The sequence below is a fragment of the Anser cygnoides genome, chromosome 10, assembly GCF_040182565.1.
Source record: "Anser cygnoides isolate HZ-2024a breed goose chromosome 10, Taihu_goose_T2T_genome, whole genome shotgun sequence".
NCBI lineage: Eukaryota > Metazoa > Chordata > Aves > Anseriformes > Anatidae > Anser > Anser cygnoides.
In genome coordinates this window covers 10234042-10255704 of record NC_089882.1, presented here as the reverse complement: position 1 = coordinate 10255704, position 21663 = coordinate 10234042, and the positions used below count along the sequence as shown (strand labels likewise).

The 21663-nt window shown below is 41.1% G+C and overlaps 1 protein-coding gene across 2 annotated transcripts in view; it reads left to right on the top strand.

The window, feature by feature from the left end:
- Positions 1–21663, top strand: part of PTPRG (protein tyrosine phosphatase receptor type G) — a 402421-nt gene that overhangs the window by 316079 nt on the left and 64679 nt on the right. For both annotated transcript variants that reach the window (XM_067003205.1, XM_048069739.2), the window contains 5 exons: positions 2507–2691; positions 4701–4809; positions 6588–6637; positions 8645–9440; positions 17604–17736. In XM_067003205.1, the coding sequence (XP_066859306.1) occupies positions 2507–2691; positions 4701–4809; positions 6588–6637; positions 8645–9440; positions 17604–17736 (1273 nt within the window). The remainder of the gene's footprint in view (positions 1–2506; positions 2692–4700; positions 4810–6587; positions 6638–8644; positions 9441–17603; positions 17737–21663) is intronic.

The window sequence follows — 21663 nt, the reverse complement described above, 5'->3', positions numbered from 1 at the left end:
CCTTGTAGCTGGCTGTGAAGGCAGCTTGCCCCAGTCATGCAGTGGCCCCAGTCAAAACCCGTTAGCGTGTGTCTCGGGGAAGTTACTGGAGTCACCCAGCTGCCTAGAGTGCTCGTATCCCTCTTGGATCAGGATGCACAGTCATGGAGGGCGTCTTAACTTCAAGCCTGTGAGTCTCCATTTATTTACCCTTCGGATATACCTGCTTCTTTCTCCTGATTGGTATGAGCTGTTCTGCATTGCATTGATGCTGGCTGCGAAGGGTGATGTGGAATCGAGAACGTGGCAGTCTCCTCTCCCTAGGGTGGCTTGGGGTCATTGTCTGAAAAACAGCTCGCTAGGGATGGTTCCGGGGGGGTACTGCAATTCAGGTAGATCTCTGTCTGTCCTGAAGGGTATCTGGTTGAATTATTTCTAAAACAATTTGATGCATGATTACTTTAACTATATAAATCTCTGAATATCCCCACGGAGGAGGACTGGATAGGACTTTTAGGTCTGGGTAGTCCTTCACTATGGGCTTCTGTCTCCCATCGGATTTGACTAGGTGGAACAGTAAAGGCTGGCGTAGCATTTTGAGGAGTAATTCTGTGATGAAAAGGGCTTCAAAGGGAGCAGCTATGATTTATTGGTGCAGTTATCAATAAACGGTGATGTAAGTGAGAACTCAGAGGAAAGAGGTGAGCGTGGAGAGGCACACCGAGGCTCACGAAGCTCTGTAAATCCTTGTGACTGCTTTCAGCTGTGCCCCCTCAGCCGTGCTCCGCAGCACCCAAGCTGGGTTGCCAGCAGAATGAAGTTTTGGTCCCTTCTACTCAACATAAATAGAAACTTTTACTCATTTGGTCAACAAGCAAGTGATATGAGATACTGCAGGGTTTGTTTGCTGTGCTGGATCTTTCTGTGCTAAGCAGAAGGATCTGCTGCAAAACTGCAAGATCGTCACCGCTCATGATAGGAGCAAACACCGAAGCCTGCCCAAGCGTATTTCTGCAATATACGTTCTTTTGTTCAGACTGCCTACAAAATGTGAATTGTAACTGCACAAATACATTTGTCAGGTGTTTTTCTGTTGCAATGGTAATATTGTTGTTTACGACATTTATTCATTTTTATTTAGGAACCCTAACTATTTGAGTATTTCAGAGCTACAAGACCAACCTGGAACTCCAGGCCCAGAAACAGGCATTTCTCCCCTTCAGTACAGCCAGGACTCCCTAGAAGCGAAATAATGTCCAAATATATAGCTGCAGAGTTCGTGTAACCTGACTGTGCTGACTTTAAATGGAAAAGTCATATTGGGAAAAATAATTTTGAAAACAGTATCAGCACGATGGGCTAGGTGACACTTTGACTTTCCCTGGCAGAAGTGGCCATCTCCTTTGCCACAGCACATGTGTTTAGGTATCATTTCAAGTCATTTTTCGTGGTTCAGAGTTTATGTTTGGAAAGCGAATGTAAGAGTCTGTCCTGAATTGTGTATTTTAAACACGATTTTTAAAGCTTGGAAAAAATCTAAACTCTATAGTTGGAAAGTGCATGATGGACTTTATAGATAGCATATGAGTGCCATCTAGTGTTCTTCATTAGTACCTTGACCTTCACATTTCAATTGCTTGAAAAGTATTTTCTGCAGCGGCTGGGAGCGGGCTGTGCTCTGCATCGCATGAAGCGTTCGTGCTGGTTTTGTGCCAGGGCTTGGTCTTCCCTGGAGAAGTTTGGGTCTGGGCATCTCCAGTAAGCAGAAGCTGTAGTTTCACCACCTAGTTAAGCTGTTCTGTGCCGACCTCCCCACCGACTTCAGCTGAGGCGAGAAGTAACTTGTGCCTCTCTGCTATGGATGTGGTTAGGAAGCTGTGGATTTCGGAGGCTGGCTGGAGGGTTTCCCTGCCTGATAAGAGAAGGAAATGGCTAAGGGTCATCAAGGCTGTCTTCCCTGTGCTGGTGATATTTTAATGACAAACAATTCAGAGACTGTGAAGGAAAACATGTAGAAAAAGGAATGAAAAGTAATTGCTTCTCATGTACAAAAATGTACTGTGTTAAGAGGAGAATGCTTACTGAACTAATAGTGTCACATTTTCAGAGGTTACTATTTCCAGAGCCTGCAGAGCACACCAGACTATTTACCCCCTTCATACAGCAGGAGAGTGTGTGCCAGGAAAGGTGGGGTTCAGATTTAAGGGAACTTGTGAATGCTGAAATGCACAGCTCTTAAGTAATCAAGTTAAAATATATATGCAAATGCCAGGACTAAAGTTAAGTCAAAGAACTAAGCAACTTGCCTGCAGAGAATGGTTTCTCTCTCTACCTTTACTCTGGAGAGCAGAAAGCAGCTGCAGGTGGTATTAAATCCCATTGGTCTCAGTGGATTGCAGCCTAAGCTGTTACTGTAGGCAAGGACATTAAAGAAAAAAACACTGGCTCTTAGAGTGAGGCACAGTTCTCCCTGTTTGTTTTCTCTCAGTTATTTAGGAGAGCTTCATATATTTTTCTTCTTTTTTAGCTTGCAGCACTCCCCCGGTCAACATGAAAGTGCAGCCTGTGAACAGGACAGCGTTGCTTGTAACCTGGAACCAACCAGAGACCATCTACCACCCTCCAATCATGAACTACATGATCTCCTACAGCTGGACTAAAAATGAAGACGAAAAGGAGAAGACTTTCACCAAGGACAGTGACAAGGACCTGGTAAAACCACAGCATCAACCCCAGACATATGTGTCGAGCTATCCTTATATCGTGTCCTCAGTAGAAGTAGAGGAGGAAGGCTGTTGTTACATTACAGACAGGCTAGCATTTGACTTGCTGTGAATTGCTATTAAAATGTTAGGCATTAGTTGAACATTGCCTAACAGACTACCCAAAACACTGGAGCGTGAATTTATAGTTTATGTGAGCGCATAAAGGGCTAAATCTGCAGACACATTTTCATGTACTGTTGCTGAGAAGCAGCTGGCTCAGGAAATAGTTAGACTGAATACCTTTTGGCTTCTGTTCAGCTCACAGATTTTCACATTAAAATCCTCGATCCCCAAAACCTTCTCCTGGGTTCAGGCTTTTCCCTGTGTGTAGCCCCTTGCAGTCTTTGGAGTCGTTTCTGATCAGTAGGCGCTGCCTGCAGTACTTGTCATCAGGGCTAGAGGATTATTGCAGAGTGGCCCTGTACAAGCCCTGCCTCAGTCTGGCTGTAAGAGAAAGAGGGAAGAGCAAGACAGTTCCAGCACAGATGCAAACACTGATCTATCTCCTCCATTTAGGATTTGATCTGCTTGTCATTCCTGTCTAAGTGGAAGCAAGTATTGTACCGTCTTTAACGTTCTCTGCATATGAAATCAAAGTGACATATTCAGGTTTGAAAGGCCTCCGTTTATTGTTAATCAAAGAAAGCCTCTAGAATAATGAAATCAGTAATTGTATACGCACATAAAAAATGCAGCAGCACAGAGTGTTATTCCTAATGACTGTTATCGTTGGCGTTTTTTTTTTCAAATACACAGTCCTCCGGGCCCATTCAATCAGTTATACAATAATACTTCTCTTATTCCCTTAGATGAAGATTCTTTTACTTCATTTCCATTTATATTTTCAATTTCCCCACTAGACATTGTTATCTGGGTCACATTAGGGAATGATGTGCCTCACAAAATCAGAAAGGAATCTATTGAAAGGCACCCAAGGTTATGATGTATTGTAACCTCTCTCTTGTCATAACTTCACATTCTTAAGGGAGATTTTATTTTAATCGTGTATAAGGAGGAGAGCCTTAATCAGCAAAAATGAGGTGGGCACGGAGACGGCATCCTGTTTGAAGTAAAAGAAATAATTAAAAATGCAGGGGATGTGATGGAGTGATAGCTTGGAAATAAATTGCAGTGAGACCCTGTGCTGTGGAGCAGAGCTTGGAGGTTAGGAAGGCAATGACAGCTTAGTCTATTTTAGGGGCAAGAGAAGAAAGAAACTCTTTTTAAAAGGAAAGTGGAATTTGCCTTTAGTGCTCTGGCAGAGACAGCTGGGCTGTCCCATCTTGAAACAGAGCTAGACAGTGTTTTGCTAAAGAGATCACGGGTATTTCAAGTGATCTATGCAGCTACTGGTGCTGTCTGCTTGAAGCCATGAACTGACGTGATTGTGGTCTAAGGCAACACAGAGAAATCGCTGGAAGGCAGCAAGGCATTGTCTCGAGTGTAAGAGTATATAGGGACATCCCAGCCCAGGGTGCTGAGCAGTCGTGCTATATAGGCCACCAGCATCAAATTGCCATAGCCAGTTAGTTGCAAAATAGTCCGTTTGAACATACAGTGACTCCCTGGGCTTATACCAGGTTCAGAACTTACATCTCCACCTACAGAAACCTCGTTTCAGTTCCTGTAAGGTCAAATAATTTGTGGTGTAGGTATTTCTGGGGAGAGCAGACTCTCAAACATAAAGACTGTCATGAGAGCACATGTGGGACACGTTCACGTCTTTTTCATGGACAGAGTCAGCAGGGTATGGGTGCATCACCTTTATCCCAGGGAAGTCGTTTGACTTTTGTCTTGCCCTCTCCCAGGGGACTAGTGAAAATCTCCATTTAGATAAGGGTTTGTCTTACGTGGCACAAATGTCCTGTGTTAGCACAATGCTTTATATATTTCAAACTGATCGTGGACAGTACTGTGGGGGTAAAAAACTGAATAATATCTATTTTTTTTAAACAGAAGGCCATCATTAGCCATGTCTCACCTGACATCCTTTATCTGTTCAGAGTTCAAGCAGTTTGCCGAAATGAAATGCGTAGTGACTTTAGCCAGACTATGCTCTTTCAAGGTAAAAAAACAAACATGCATACATATTTTTACATTAAGTGACTCTTTGTGTGTTTAACATTTCCTTTGCAGAGTGCAATATGGTGTGGAATGATTTCAGATGATGTTTGAATGCATGCAGATGATGCTCGTTTCATATTGTGACCAGTGACTTTATTAGAGTCCTATTTCCAATGATGAGGCTTTGCCTACACCCTTCTGCTGGCAGGGGTTCATCAGATTTTAGGAGAATGCAGAGATTTTCTTGGTATTAGTTTTCTAAAACAAGTTCATTGAAGACTGTTTATGCATCAGGGGCACAGCTATAGCAGAATATGAGTCTGTGGTGTCTGCTTTATGTAAAGAGAAAAGGAGATCAGCCTCATGTTGAGAACCAAATGTGGAGAGGTTTTACCATGCTCACAACATCACTGATTTCCAAAACAATTTAAGTTCATAGGAGATAGAACCAAGATATGGCAGGAGATTTTTTTCCCCCCAAGGGCTAAAGTTTTGCTTCTACCTTGGAATTTATTGCTAATGTTTTTATTAAGTAGGGCAAAATTCGTCTCTGCTGAGAGCACTGCATCCCACTCCAGTTTACAAATGTGTAAACCTTGGGATGGGTAACAGAAAGCAAAACAAGCAGAGAGTTAAAAATTCAAATTCTTAAGGTGAAGCAAAGAGTTACGTTAGTTAGGTCTGATGCTGTATATATAATAGAGGCTTTTTTAATTTTGTTTTTGGAAAACGGGGGTTTAATCCTAAGCTTCTAGACCTTAGCATCTGAAATATATCAAACTGTGGACACGATTTAGTTGTATGCCAGTGCCCATGGCATGTGCCGTTGTGTTAGCAGCATTGCAGGGAGAGCAGGGATCTGACAAGAAATGTCCCGTCTAAGCAATATCTCCTATGTAGCTCACAGTTTCTTAGTTACTTATCTATTATCTCAGCATAGTGTTCCGGAGTTTAAGTGCCAGGCAGAAGTCAGAAGCCAGTGTATTACTGATTATGGCCTCTTTAAGCAGATGATAGAATGGAAAGATTCTTTGAAATTTGAGCATGATGCCTATTTAATTACAGTTAAAGAAGTAAATCCTTATTGACAGTTTTGACAGATACTGTCTGGGAACTCTAGCCCAGTGCTCAAAACAGTGGAAATGATACACACATCTGCAGTGGAAGTAAATGTTACGTTTCCTTCCATGTCTACCCATAAAGAATTTATTTTCCAAATCTTTGGCTGTACACAAGATCTAACCTAAAAATAGCATCCACTTGAGCTTTCAAAACATTCTTCAGAGTCTGATTATAGTTGTACTTCAGGTAAATAGTGATAAAGATAATATTATCATAAGGACATAAAGAAACTGTTATTATCAGCTGCTCTGGCTTCCTCTGTAAGTCAGGACATTTCTTTCAACTTGGGTCTGAAGGAGAGCATGTGTTTTCTGGCAGAGTACTTAACATCAGCATTACTAGGCCTGAATAAAGGCAAACAAATCTCTAGTCAAAAGTGCGAAGTTAGGTGAGTAATACCAAGGTTGCCTTAACTCCAGACTGAGACCAGCATACGTGTTTTGTACTTTATTGCATGCAACAGGTCTTCTCTGACATTTTCCTGCCAAGTCTTTGTTTAGTTACCAGTTCGTTCACAGGCCTCAATTTCTTTACCCTCCTGACAGGTTTAATAGTAGCAATTCAGCAATTGTTTAGCAAGAATTGTATAGTGATACAGCTGTCAATTCCTGAATCTCTTCCTTATCCGCTGAAACGCTGTTATTCTTTGTTTCTCAGCTAACACTACTCGAATTTTCGAGGGGACCAGAATTGTGAAAACAGGAGTGGTAAGTTGTGGTCATAAATCACTGCAGTGAGCAGTGAGCTGATGGGCATTGGTAATTTGGGGCAGCGTTCCCACCAGGTGGCAGCACGATGTTGTGAATCTGCAGCAGGCCTTTGCTTTCCTGGGAAGGTGGTTGTTCAAACCTGCCACAGAAGGTTTCATAACCTACCTAAAATATTGAAGGGATTTTGGCTTTCTAACTTCACATTCCGAGAGCCTCAACCACTGGGGAATCAAGTGTTAAAAAATCTTCCAAACTATATATTGAGTTCATTTAATGGGGTTACGTAATGTTAATGATGACTGTGGAAATAAATTTAACTGCTGTTATTAACTATATAACCAAAAGTCTATGCGACAGGCATCAGGCTTCATGCACAGCATCTTCATTCATCCAATGCTTTAAGGTTATCTGCTACTGTGTGAATAAAACCTTAACAAACTTTTTGTTTTAATTTTAATTCAGGTGAGACTCTTACAAGTCACTGAAAAAGGCTTTTGTATTCCAGAATCAGAAATGTTGATACATTTATAGTAAAAATGGAATACGTTCTTTCAGTTTTGAAAGCACCTGATGAGGTTACTTAAACTATCCGTAACCTAAAATTCTCGTATTCAGTGCACCGAACTGTTCAATCAAATTTATGGACTGAATTCATGCTATTGAATTTGCTATAAGTATGTTGCTTCTGTTTTTATTCTGTTCCAGTTTGATATACTCCCTTGTAAGCAAGTAACGCATACAAAGCTTGAATTTGAATGATTAATGTTTGTTTAATGATGTATAGAGGTATTCTAGACTTGTAAAATCTGCTGTCAAATTTTAATACTCAGTCCAGCTTTGAGACCATACATGCCAGCAACAAGCAAATCTCACAACGCCTTAGGGATTTATGCTGATACGTATCCGAAAGTTTAGATGCTTATTTAAAGTTTTGGCTTGAAATCTTTAAAGCACAGGTTTTCTTTTGAGATCTCTGTTTCTCTGAGATTGCAGCTGGTCAAAAATAACGTGATAAAGCCTTTCTTGTTTTGCTGCAGTATTTCAACTACATGGCCTGATTGAAACTGGGAATTGCAGAGAGATGCAGATATACTGTTAAGTTACAGATTTCAGTTCCAGAAATGCATAGACATTTTATGGTCTTGTTCGAGGTTTAGCAGGACCAATTTAACTCTTGTGTGCCCATGTGTGATGTGTGCATTTCCACCTAATGGTCTTCTTGCTGATGAATTCAGTAACGTGAGACATTTTTGAATAAGTTGGAGCGGGACCATAGTAAAGTGGTCTGAGCAGAAATGTTGATCCTGGCTCTTGCACAGAATTACTCCTTGGCCTTAGACAACTGACTGAATTTCATTGGTTTTTTCCACATGTAATTTAAGGAGGTGGATTACTTGTCTAGTTCTTCAAATATATACCAAGGTTCTGATAGGTAAATTTAGGAAATAAAAATAGTACCGTCCAAGGCGTGTGGGAAGAGCCAGAGTTCCCTGTCAGAGCAGACCCACCAGCCATGGATGCACACGTTGGCAGCACAGCTCTTATTCTGGGACAGCCCTTATGTAATACTGTATTTTTAAACTTACGTATTCTGAGGATTAAAGAGATGTGAGCAATGCAGCTAAACTCGTTAAACTTCGTTAAATCTTTTCCCACCCCGAGAGGAAACTTTACACACAAGTCACCAGTGACATGGGTGGAGAAGGTCCCACTGTAAAATAAAGATAACAATAAAGAGGCTTTTGATGATAATGATTGTTCAGAAATGGCAAACACAAGCGTCCTCTCAGCGTTGTTTGCCATAGCGTGGCTCTGTTGCTTGTGCTGTTCCTGGCTTGGCCTTGCATCTAGGTGGTTTAGGTCTTTTGTTTTTAAAAGCGGAATTGCATTTGTGTAGAAAGGGAGGGAAAGCAAAAGAAAATTGATCCCAGGTAGTATACTGGGGCCCCTGCTGATGCTCTCTGCTGTGTTTTCTTCCTCTCTGCTGCCGTTGACCTCCTCAAGCCCACGGCCTCTCCTGCCTCCTCAGCCGACATGGCTCCCATCAGTTCTGGCTCCTCCACATGGACCTCCTCGGGGCTCCCCTTCTCCTTTGTGTCCATGGCCACGGGGATGGGGCCTTCCTCCAGCGGCAGCCAGGCCACCGTGGCCTCGGTGGTGACCAGCACCTTGCTGGCGGGGCTGGGCTTCAGCGGTGGCGGCATCTCCTCCTTCCCCAGCAGCGTGTGGCCCACCCGCCTCCCCGCGGCGGCCGCCCCCAGCAAGCAGGCCGGCCGGCCGGTGGTAGCTACCACAGAGGCCCCAGCCGCCGCCTCCCCAGGGCCAGAGCGGGACTCGGCGCTGACGAAGGACAGCGAGGGAGCCGAGGAGGGGGAAAAGGATGAAAAGAGTGAAAGTGAGGACGGAGAGAGGGAGCATGAGGAAGAAGATGAAAAGGATGCCGAGAAGAAGGAGAAAAGCAGGGCGACGGCAGCCGCGGAGGCGCGCAATAGCACAGAGCCCAGTGTGGCCACGGCTTCCCCCAACCGGACTGCTGAGGAGGAAGGAAATAAAACCATATCGGGTGAAGAGCCAAACCAAAACGTTGCCCCTAAGGCTGGACACCCTGAGGAGAGTTTTACCGAAGCAGATGCTCAGCCCCAGCCTCTCCCTTCCACCCAAGTGCCGCCAACATTCACCAACGAACTTTACCCAGGGAAGATCCCAAGAAGACCAGAGACAACAAGAAAACCTCCTCCAAAGGATGACAGGTTTCCAGAGGAATACCCCTCAGATAACAAATTCATCACCATTAACCCAGGTGAGTGGCCTTGTTTTTACCAGCATAAGACTGTTGGAAAATTGCACAAACCAAATTCCTTACTGATTTCAAGTTGATAGATTTTTGTGGTGCCTGGATTCCACGATAGACAGGTCATTACAGGACCAAACCAACAAATTATTACTGGGGGAAATAGAGAGGAAAGAATCATATTTTTATTTTATTAGGACAGACTCGTGCTACTTGTTCTTCTTACTAGAAGAGGAAATTTGGAAAAAAAATGTTTTGGAAAAGGCTGCGTGAAGTGTTTGTTGTTGTTTTTAAGGGGGGGGAAATGCAGTGAACTATGGTTTTGAAATTAATTTGGAAGATTGGTTGCTCTGCAGAGCTAGTGTTTCATGGGAAGCTTGCTCTGTATGCTGTAAGCTAATTTTGTTTATCTGCAGGATTCTCCCTGATTGATTTTGAGACATTCTCCCAAATATGGGATTGTTGGTGGTTTATTTCTCACCACAAAATCTACATGCTCTGATCTTTTAAGACCAGGAACCTTTTGCACTATGCTTACCTCCTTTTTTTTTTTTTCCCTGTGAAAAAAATTTAGCCAGGCAGAGCTCACAGATTTGCTATATTTGTCTTGATGAGAATTAATGATGCTCCTGTACACATCAGCTCTGGATATATGTACCTACTCCACAGTATGTGCACAGCAAGTACAACCTTTGGAGGCATGCCCTGGTGATCTTGTACACCAAGTCTTGTGTGGTCAGAATTTGCTGCACGAGCCTGTGCAAACAGATGCCTGTGGTGCTCCCAACTCACTGTGCAGCAGGTCCATGCACATATTCCTGCTTGGGAAACTCTACACACTGGTGAGGAAAAGTTTGCAAGGAGCAAATGGAGTACTTTCATACAGATCTATTTGCAGACTAAGGACTGGGATTTAGATATGGCAATGAGTTTGTCTGAGTGATTGTGTATATTACAACAGCATTTATAAGATAGCGCATGTTTTTATTGTTTGTTTTTTTTTATTGTTTATTTTGCTAATCTATAGACTGTTTTCTAATTTTGTTTTTTCATCAAAGCAGCTCTAGAGTTAGAATACTTTGGAAAAAAAATAAATATTTATTTTTCCCTACATTTACAAACACAAAAATGCAGACATTGTGCACTCAGTTATAGCTCAGAACCAATTTAGAAAACAAAGCTAAATCCAATCTTTAATAATATTTGTTACAGAAATGCTGACCTGACTGTAATGCTGTGAATCATAACTTCTCTGTAAGAGAACAGATTAATGAAGAAGCCAAGAAACCTGCACCAGATTTTGCAGATTGTATATGTATATTTTTTAATACACTGCTGTTTTTCTTATTCCTCACCCAACTATCTTCTTCAAAGTCCGGTGCTCCCACTAAGTGTACTGTGAGATGCCTGTGAGGCAGCTTTCAACACGCCACTTGCCCTAAAAACCTTTTAGCAGGAAGAAGGGAACTTGTCCTCACCGCACTTTGCAATGCTGGGAGTAAGCATTCAGCACCATTTAGGTTTGAACCCCAACTGTTTGATCTGCCTGGGTGAACCTGCCCCTGGAGTGGCTGTCTTTAGTTGGTCTTTTTGCTTCCTGGTTTCTCATGCACCAGATTCTTGAATGGCCCAAATATGACATCCCTAATATAAGCCCTAGCAAAAGCCCTCATGGCTTATTCTCAGCCTAATGTAAATTGAAGGAAAGGTGGGTAGCTGGTCATGCTTCTTAGCTCCTGACAGAGGGATTGTTGTTAGATTGGTTTTTATTCCATGAAGAAGATAAAAATCAATGAAGAGTTGGGGAAATATTGTTCATATTGCTAAGAAGTACTTGCTGGTTGTATCCTTCTAGTCTGTAGTGATTTCTGTCTCTTTTTAGCATGCAGAGAGCTATTGCTGGAAGTGGTTCAATACAGCTTTGCCTCCTACCAGACAGGCTCTTTTAAGAGCTCTGCTCACTTGCAGGCTTGGAGGCTTGAAGTGACCCTACCTGAAGACTGCACACAAAGATGGATCGGTCTTGAAAGGACTCTGCAAATTAGATTTTTTCATGCTTATATGGGGGGAGAATAACTTCTGAAGATCCTTGTATCTTACACATCTGGCTTCCATGTGTAAAAAATAAAATCTGAAATAACCACCATTAGCTGGGGGAAAAGATATGAGAAAAAGTCATCTGTTTCACCCAAGCTGACCTTGGTTGAATCTTTGTTAAACTTCTGGTTACATACCTGCCCACAAGGGAAGGAGCTGTACCATATTTTCAGCTTCCCAGACAAGCCTCTCCCAGATCCTTCAGGGAACCGAGGAGGCTACTTGGTGGCAAAAGGGCAGGAATGGCTCTTCAGAGAAGAAGGCTGCATTTGTGCTACTTTCCCTGAGGTAGCGGTTCATTCCCTGTCCTTGACTTCAAGGGGGAGAAGCTAGGCTGCTCACAAGTGTGGCAACTCCTTGCCTAGAAGTTGGGTAAAGCTAACGCTTCTCAGCTCTGAGAAGATTTTGAGATGGGGACAGAGGTTTTCACTCTGAATCTCTCTGCACCAGTTGTGAGGATCATGTCCTTCAAAGTCTCTTTAGGTGAGTTTTTCCTCCTTTTCTTTGCATCTTTTGTCCCTAGGCTGCTGCAATGAATAGCTGAGGTCTACTTTACCAGGAATTTGCCCAAATATTTCACTAAATGTGTCCGAGTAAGGCCTGGCTGACCTTTTGGGATTGTTAGCCCTGTGAGAAGACTTAGGAACGCAGACAGAGGAACTTTCCCCCAGGCTGGATCTGGGTTACCAAAGATTCCTGCCAGCAAAACCCACACCTGGGAAATTGGCCCATAAGTCAAACACAACCATGAAGCCTGAAACTGGTTTCTTCAGGTTATTTTTTTTCCATAGCAATATGGAAATCTGTAATTCATACAAACAGAACAGACCTAGCTCACGCAAGAAGTTGAGTTCAGTGAAACTCCAGGCATAAGCAAGACCTCTTCCTGTGAGAAAAGGACTTAAAGATTTTCCACAACCAGGTGAACCTGAGATCAGGGCAACAACTAGCAAAGTCAAGAGGATATTGCCAGAATTGTCTGAAATAATTTCTGAGGATCAGGACAGTTAAACGAAGGTGCAGCTCACTTCTGAAATGAGCTGAGACAACGCCGCTGCAGTTTACTGTGTCCCGCAGAGGGCAGAAACGTTTTTGGATGCATCTTTTCGCCAGGAAATCAGTTCTTAAAAAGCTGTCAGGGTTTCCAAAATGTTTTTGTGAGTGGAAAGTTTAATCATTTTAAGGAGTAGAAAATTGTTTCATAACAATGTACACTTGTAAAATTAATTATATAGCATCAAATTAGCAGTTGTAAGGAGATAACTGAATGGGGAAGTACTCACGAGTGTGGATGATTAGAGGAGAGCAGGGAACACATGAGAAATTACAGGGGAAAGTGCGAGGCCAATTAGTACAGCAAGGCTCATTTTCTTTTAGTGCTTATTTCACACACACATACACACACCTCTCCTGAGGCCATGTCATTATTTTCCAAATGGCACTGGCCTCTTCTTGTCTGGTGGTATTGGCCAACGCTAATGATTTTCTTCTGTCACTGAGCGCTTGCTTGCATTCTCCTCTTTCATTTTCCTGATCGTCCCTGTCTCTGTTTTGTTGCCCACATTAGACTAATTGTACCTTTGATCTGCAACTGTTACACACGCAGCTGCTCAGCATTGTCCATGACTCTGAAACCTGAAAATTAGAAAAACAGCAATTAGAATGATGCTCTCTCCTCCTCCCTCCCCTCAAAAAAAAGGAAATAAAAAAGGAAATAGGATGATTCAGTTTAATCAAGCTAGACAGACACAACCCAACATCATTCTGGTTTGTTGTGCCAGACAGTTAAACAGATCCTTTGTACATGATAGGAGGTAAAGAAAGGGCTGTTGTGAGCAAAAAATATATGTCTGGCTGGGGCTTTTGCCTGAGTCATGAGCAGAGCCTAAGAACAGAGACCTGTGTTTGGACCTTGATCGAAACTTCATCCAGGTCCTCCCATCCTCAGTGCCCACCCATTTATTTTGAGTTCCTCCCATGAGAGGCTGTGTAGAGCGATCATGATGTGCAGGCTAAATGTCATGCCAGGCATATACTTTTAACAGAGTGAATTTTAGTTTTTAGAACAGTCTTTGCCAGGTCTGAGGTTACAAAAGCCTTTCGGGGGTAACCTCATTAAGATAATTAAACATCTGTGTAATTCTTTCTTTCTCCATACACAGCAAGGATTATTAAGCTGTATTTTCATGTGGCACATGAGCCATTTTGTATGGCAGTTTATGGAAGCAAGCAGTAAAATGGCTTGTGTATAAAAGAATTGGATTACTGAAAAAAATTTGATGTGTGCAAACAGTATGAATCTCAGTTATCCAACATCAGGTTTAAACATGATTGGCATCCGTTTACAAAGCAGTGAAAATCCATGCTTAGTTGTGTGCAGCTTCTAAGTCTGAATACTGCATAAATGCCTTTAAAAAAAATAGGTAGAAAATTGCTGTCCAATGATACGAGCTTGTGTGAAAGTGATCTTTTTTAAAAGAACATACCTTTTTGCCTTTTCATAGTTGAATAACATGGCCAATATTATTTTCTAGAATTAACTAGTAGTTTTATATAAGTCTGTAATTTTGTTTACTCAAAGGAGGGGTGAGCAGGTGACTTTCTTTTAAGTAACCATAGGGACAGAGACAACTCTGCAGTGGAGGTTTTCTTTGGGCATGCAGAACGTGTATTGTTGTAGTTATCGGTATCTGCAACAGTACAACAAACAGAACTTTGTACTGGTGGCTTGTGCAGGGTCAAGGGATGATAAAGGGAAGTTACAAAAGAAAAAAGCAGATCCGTTATATATTAGGGCTGTGGTTGCTTATTATAGCAAGCAGTGTAACTTAAGGGAAATAAACACATTTTTATTCTCAGTAACGAATTACCAAGAATATCCAGAAAAACAGTACATTTCGCAGACTGTAGAATGCCTCGACCTTTGTGCAGGAGTTTCACTGCCAAAGCACCCCTCGCTGCCCAGTGCTCTCTGATACTCGCCATGCCAGGGCCTCATCCATCCAGGACCTGGATGGCACTGCTGAACGGGTGGTTCACAGGAAAGCAAGCATTACGGATTTTATAGACGTAGAAGTTTATTTAGCAATGCTGGGCTGGTGTCATGTGGGACCTCCTGAAACAGATATGCTGTAATAATTTTTATTCCTTCCTACCGGGATGTATTCCAAGCCAGTAAAAGGCAAACTGAATTAATTCAACGAAGGCATATGCCACTGGAAACTGTTTACATTTCTTAGAAAAAATGGAGTTTCCTGGTCCATTTTTAAGCTTTTTTTTTTTTTTCCGTGAAGTAGTTACATGGGCACAGTTACAAGGATATGCTGTTGGTGCTACCATGCCTCAACATTCTCACTTCAGAAAAGAAAGAGTAAAATGCTGAGCATTTTTTATTGTATACTATTTTGTTATGAGAAAAATGGGAAGATATAAGGGCCCAGATCTGTCCTTTGTGTGTGTATTTTCTTCAGTTTTTTTCCAAGTTACCCAGTGTGCTTTTTTTAGGCTCTTTTGCAATGACACTCAAGAGACACCTGCCAGTACTCCAGCTGTACTGCTGTGCTTCTGGCCCCAGCTGTCATTCTAGAGCAACTTTTATTGGTGTTGGTTTGTTTAACCTCTCTCAACACTTTACTTCAGCAGTGGAAAACACCTAAGACTTTCTCTTCAAAGACAGTACAGGAATGGTTTATGTTTTTCCTCAGCACATCACTGCTTGGGCATTCCCAACTGGAAGCCAGGGCCAGCCGTCAGCGTGCAGGAATGGCATTTGCAATTCTGGCACTCAGCATACTGAGCACTTACTGATCCTCACATCTGTGGCATACAGAGTTGGCAGGGTCAGATAAGTGTGTTCTCCACAGTAGACTGAGTAAGAGGAGCATCATGAGCATTGCAGAATTTAATAGCGTGCATTGGGACTCTAGCCCATGCTGTGCTTACAATGGAATTTAATTTTCTTTCCATGCAAACAAAAACATACGTTTTTGGGTTGAAATATGTGGAGGTAAAACTGAATAGAATATTGTCCTTGGTGTGAAATGAAGTAATACCCATACAGATGTAAAGTGGTAGGACCATTTGGCTCCTTACTAAGATTTATTACGTTGCATGGTTTTTACTTTGTCTTTTTTGCCATTCTGATTAGCAACACCTCACAGACTTAATTTTTTCATGATGTTAAACGATTTGAAATGCACTGATAAAGACCAGTGCCTCAAGGCTTATTTCTGCAGGTTTTGTAAATACAGAGAATAAGCCTTTGCTTTAATTGTAGGGTTGTTCTTTTCCTTACTCCTTGCCGATCAAGGAAATCAAAAACCTATCTCGAAAATGGTATGGAGCATATTATTAGTATGCTGTGAAGACTAACACTCACCACGTGCTCTAAGTACAATGTCGTGTGCATATTCTGCAGAGTGGTTCTGTTGGTAACCTCAGTAGCCGTTCTTACTGAAGTTGGAGACCAGTGGCTACTCATCTCTCTTTTGATCAGTTCTACACTCAGTGCACGTTCACTTCCACCAAACATCCCTCTGATTAGCACCTCATTTAGGTTGCTTGCTAAAGGGCATTACCTCCATCAGCCTAGTTCTTAAAACTAGAAAGATTGCTTGCTGGGCTTGCAGCAGCCTGCAGCCTTGCTCTGTTTTCAGCAGTCAGGCGAAAGCATTTACAATTAACCTTTACTTCCATGTTAGTTGAATTTTACTCCTGCCTATGGAGGAATATAATCTAAATGCTATTAAAATAGAGTATGACTTCATATTATGTGACATCTGGTGACTTCCAATTATCTGTGTTTTGCCTGCCTACGGTGAAAAGGCAATTATGTTCTTCTGGTAGGATTTGCAGCAGTTTCAGAAGATATGATAATACAATAGCGAACGAGGGCAAGGAAGCACATTGGTGAGGAAGGACCTGATGGTCTAATAAGTAGAATTCAAGTGTGTATGTTTCGATCCTCGTTCAAATCAGAAGCTGTTTACACTAATCCTTTCCCATTACGTCCTGTTGACAGGTATTAATCAATTACAGTCTGTTTTTTTAGGAAACATGGATGAAATACAGAATCCGCTTCTGTACTTTTTGTTTATAATCAAATATTTAATCTACCATGTTATCAGAATCATGGAATATCCTAAGTTGGAAGGGACTCACAGGGATCTTTGAGTCCACACAGGATTACCTGAAAATCTTATCTAAAAATCTAATCTATTCCTCTTCATCAAGTCTACTTGAATTTGCACAGTTTTGGTGTTTTTTGACATACAGTGTAGGGGCAGGGTCTATTCTTATGAGCTTCAGTACCCGAAGAACTCCTAGATATTTATCTTATATATGATACAGTAATTTTGGCATGGTGTTAGAGACATGCAAAAAGTGAAAATGAAGTTACTCGGCCAGCTCTCATATATTGACCAACTTTCATTTTGTTCAAAAGCTGCCGCATAACAATTTCTTCTGTCAGTTACAACACACACCATCCATTCATTCATCCATCCATCTTGACAATCCATATGCTAAAAAGTGCTTTCGTATGCAGTAACTCACCAGATTGTGACAATTCAGCAAATGATGTGACATGACACCCAGCATGTTGAGGATTTTTTATTTGAAGATAGTTACCAAGAAATTTATTTCTGAAGCAAAGTATTATGCTGAGCTTTGCAAACAGAGCTGTCCTGCAGTGTTGAGAAACAGGGTGCGTTTACCTGCGAACACTGATGACGGAGCAAAACATTTACTTTGTTGCTGTGGTGGAATGACTCGGCAGGGTCCTCCACATTTGATAATAGGTGCTTAAGTGATAGAGTCCTAAAATTGTGTATGAGACTGTAATTACAGGCAGCAGTAAAATCCAAGCCATATGAGGCAATAAACACCATACTTCTGTGCTCTAATGTTTCAGACTAAAGACAAATGGAATCCCACCCTGCAATTAGAAGATCTTTGCTCTGAGTGTTTGCTCATATCATGTAAAATGCACAAGCTATTTGTTTTGCTTATACATATTTCCATACAGTAACTCTGCTTACACGTAATGATTGTCTTTATTATGTGTTTAATACACAGCTGACAAGAACAGCTCCAGCATGGCCACGAGACCTTCTCCTGGTAAAATGGAATGGATCATCCCACTTATTGTGGTCTCAGCACTGACCTTCGTGTGCCTCATTCTTCTCATTGCTGTGCTTGTCTACTGGAGGTGAGCCTGTTTTCTTTAGATTGGGAAACCGATCATGATTTAAAACACATTTTGGATGGTATTTTTTAATGCGGTCCCATGTTTTTTATTTTATTGGATGTTATGGTGATAGATGCATTAGATATCTCTCCAGATGCTAAAACAGCTCTGTTGGTTAACTATTCAGCTGTCTCAAATATTAAATTTTTGTGTCATGAAAATGAAGTTACTAGTAGCAGTGGTAGAACCAGCTGTAATGTCAACAAATATTTTCACAATTAGTTCATTTTAGATAGCTGTTAAAAGCCTAGTGAGACTGTACTAGCTACCACATGTGACTTTGCCACTGACTTTCTGTGTGATCTTCAGGTGTTCATTCTTTTCCTTTGACTTCTACAAAAGGGAGATAAAGTTGTTGCACGTTACATAGCAATGCTCTACATAGGAGCTCCTTAGCACTGGTGAAGCATTCACAAGTACAGACTGCAAGAACTTGCAAGTAAAGATTGCCTCTTAAAAAGAGATAGCATCCTTTACACCAACCAGGCTCAGTGGTGGAAATCAGGTTTAGCATCAACAAATCCAACTCCAGGTGATTTAGAGTAAAACAAACCCGTAGTGCCTTCTTATGCCAGAACCAGAACTCCAAGATACTTCATTTTTCTTGTAGTGAAAATTAGCTAGACATTAGCCTTATAGAAGGCATTTTGGAATTATTTCAAAATCTGCTTAGATGGGACACAGAGAAGTAGCTTTGGTGAGAAATAACGGTCTATTGATCATTATATCTGCAGAATCAATTACAAAAATACCAATCTGTTTTTCAATGCACCCATTTTACTGGCAATTAATTGGCCAAATCATTGAGACTGGAAACATTCTAAAGTATATTAACAAGTAGAAGACGATATTCTTGTGAAATTCATTTCTATTAACAGTTGCAAGTAATTAATGTGATTACAGTAAAACAGTGAATAAAAGAGCAGTGATATGTGCGCAAATGCTAAAGTTGCAAAGGTTCTGAACATTTCCATTTAGTGTCCCATCCTTCAGTATACCACTTTTCCAAAATCTCTCTTTTTTTTTTTTTCATTTGAAGAACTAAGCTTGGTCATATTCATACCAGACAAGCCCTTTAAGTATATGGTGTATCCTAAAGCACTGTAATAAGGGACTAGTAGTATTTATCTTGCATTGATACAAAATGCTCTTCTAAGGAAGAAGGGTTTAGAAATAAAATGCTCACAGCAGTTATCAAGAAGGGTGTTGGTACCTCTCATTGTTGATCCTGCCTGGCAGGAGGGTTGGATTAGATGATGTTCAGAGGTCCCTTCCACCCTCAACCATTCTGTGATTCTGTAGTGGATGGAGAGAAATACTTGCAAATTTAGTAACAGTACTCTCCCTGAGAGAATATTAAAGTTGGAAAGTACTGGCTTAGTGACCAATTGTTAGAGACTAATTTTTGGTAAATACTGTTTTTTTATAGATCATAATATTAGTCAAGTCTCAAATTAAGATACGTTACTTAAAATGCCTTTTATCTTTCAAATTCCAAACCATCTACCTCATAACGTTTTTATTTGCTTAGCAATAACAAACAGGCACATAAATCAAGGAAGTGAACAAAAGCTTTAACTGAAACCAAATTATTTTTCCAGTAATGTTACTTGTTGTTTTGCATAACAAAACATTTTTGTTGCAGCAATTGGTTTTTATCTGCTCTCCATAATTTACATGAGTAGTTAACATTCATCAATAGCTTTGGTAGAATTATGAACACGTAATACGTTAATACTCTTGACAGTAGTGGATCAATTTTTTGTGTATAATTGATGCTAAAAAGAATGTCGAGATTTAAAATTAACGTAGATATGGAAGGTATGTCACATAACAGTCAAAAGTTTTGGATAAATATGAAGCAACAAATTGAAGAACAATAAGCAAACTTGAAGGCACATGTTCTCAATTCAAAATAAGCTTGTGTTCCAAACTTCATAGTTCTGAGGATTTTTTTTAACAAATAGAGGACAAGTACAAAAGAAGTAAATGCGTGTTTTAGAATAAATCAACAAGGAACTAGAACACAAACTGTCTCCAGTAACATTTCACGTTGTGCAGACCATGTCATTGAAGTGGTAACACAACATTTTGTGTGCCCTTTTCAGTGTGATTACCATTCTTTAGGAAAAATAAAATGTTTATCTTTGTAAGTGCTTCAAAGAAAGGGAAAAACAGAACCTCAGACACCTCAGAGCCTAATTTACAAGTTTGAAAGGAACAGTGATCTGGATTTTCAGGAAGAAATACTTAGCTTAAAATGTAATAGGCAACATATGGAATAATTTGCTAATTAACACCATCAAAGCAAATGGCATGAAAATGAGTTTGAGACAGATTTTTCAGTAAGGGAAACATGGTATTGAAGTGCACAGCAGAGAAACACTTGCTATGAAAGGATAACCCTCGAGGGGACAGGCATGCTGGACCAAGGGGTCTTCTCTTGCGCAGAAATTCTTTGTTCTGGTGTGAGAAAAAGCATTACGAAATACAACCCAGGGAACTAGAAAATGCAGAAGAGACATGGTTACCCTTTGGCAATACATTTTAAGGGTAAAACAAATGATATTTTTCTTTTTTCATTTTTGAGCATTAGTGGGAATAAGAAGATTGGAGAACAGAGGTGACGTAAGTAGAACAATGAAGCAGAGCAAAGCCTTCTGCTTCTTTGCATTGCATCAGTGCCCTGTTATCCAGGGACCAAAATAAGGAGTTAAGGGGTTGCTTAGGAAGGTTTGGCAAAACGTTTATCTCTGTTCTGCTCCTTTGTATCGCATTCTGTGATACAGAACTGAAGTAAGTTTTGTGATGATGTCTTGTTGGAAAGAAGCTTTGTTTTTTGTTACCTTTATGTGAAAAGGTGAGTGAAAGGAAGCAGTCAGTGTTTGATGAATCTTTCCCTATGTCTGTGCAACTTCCACGCTGTGTTCATTAGAGACCTCTTGTAATTTAATATATTTGGGAATGATTTGTCCCATTTCTGAACAAGACTCCCTTATTTGCAGAGGTAATTTGCTGTTCTCAGTTCCTTTTCCATGTGGATCCTGGACAAATGGCGAAAGAATATGATTGATGTTGAAGAGAAAGGGTCACTTCCTTCTTTTTAGCACAATGGCCATCTCAGTAATGAAAAGGGATGGGAACTTAGAGGCAAGCAGCCGCTCTGAATTACCTTTCTACTAAAGTTTCCTGAATTCAGTACTTTTAATGGCACCGCTGTGCAAAGAGGGCTATGTGATTTTAAGTTGGTAGAATGGAAAATAAACTAGGTCAGCATAATGAAGCTGCAAAGATTGCCCTGCCTCGCACCCCAGGACAATGAAGGGAGCGGCACCACGGGATGACCAGGAGCCAGGGAGGTGCACTGGGGCTGGTTGGGAGTTTGGCTTCGCAGCAGGAGGGTTATAGTTCAACAGTTTGCTTCTGTGCATCTTTGATTCCTCTTACAGAAAAGCTGGCCTGGCTGGTCCTTGAGCTGTCATGGGCATGACAAAGGAAGCTGCTGCTCCCAGTTCTAGCACCTGAAACTGATTTCTTGTAGTGCAGAGAATTAGAGTCTTAGCAGATAGAAAATATGAGGAGGCCAGATCCATGTAGTACTCAACATTCAGCATTCGCTTCCGCAGTGGCACAATGGTATTTCTTTTTTCTGCTTTCATTCCCTCCGTACTAGTTCCTGAAATTGGTTTCTGTTTGGACAACCACTGCGTATTTCGGAGAACTATTCACTCCGATTTTATGATCTTTCGTTGGAGCACTACCAGCTCATCTAGAGCCCTTTCGAGCGTGTGCATCGTAAGCTGCAGTTTCCCAAGCACATTATTTTTGTGTTTCTGGGCATTTGTTTTGCATCTGTGATTTTATACCCAGACTCAGTATCATGAGATC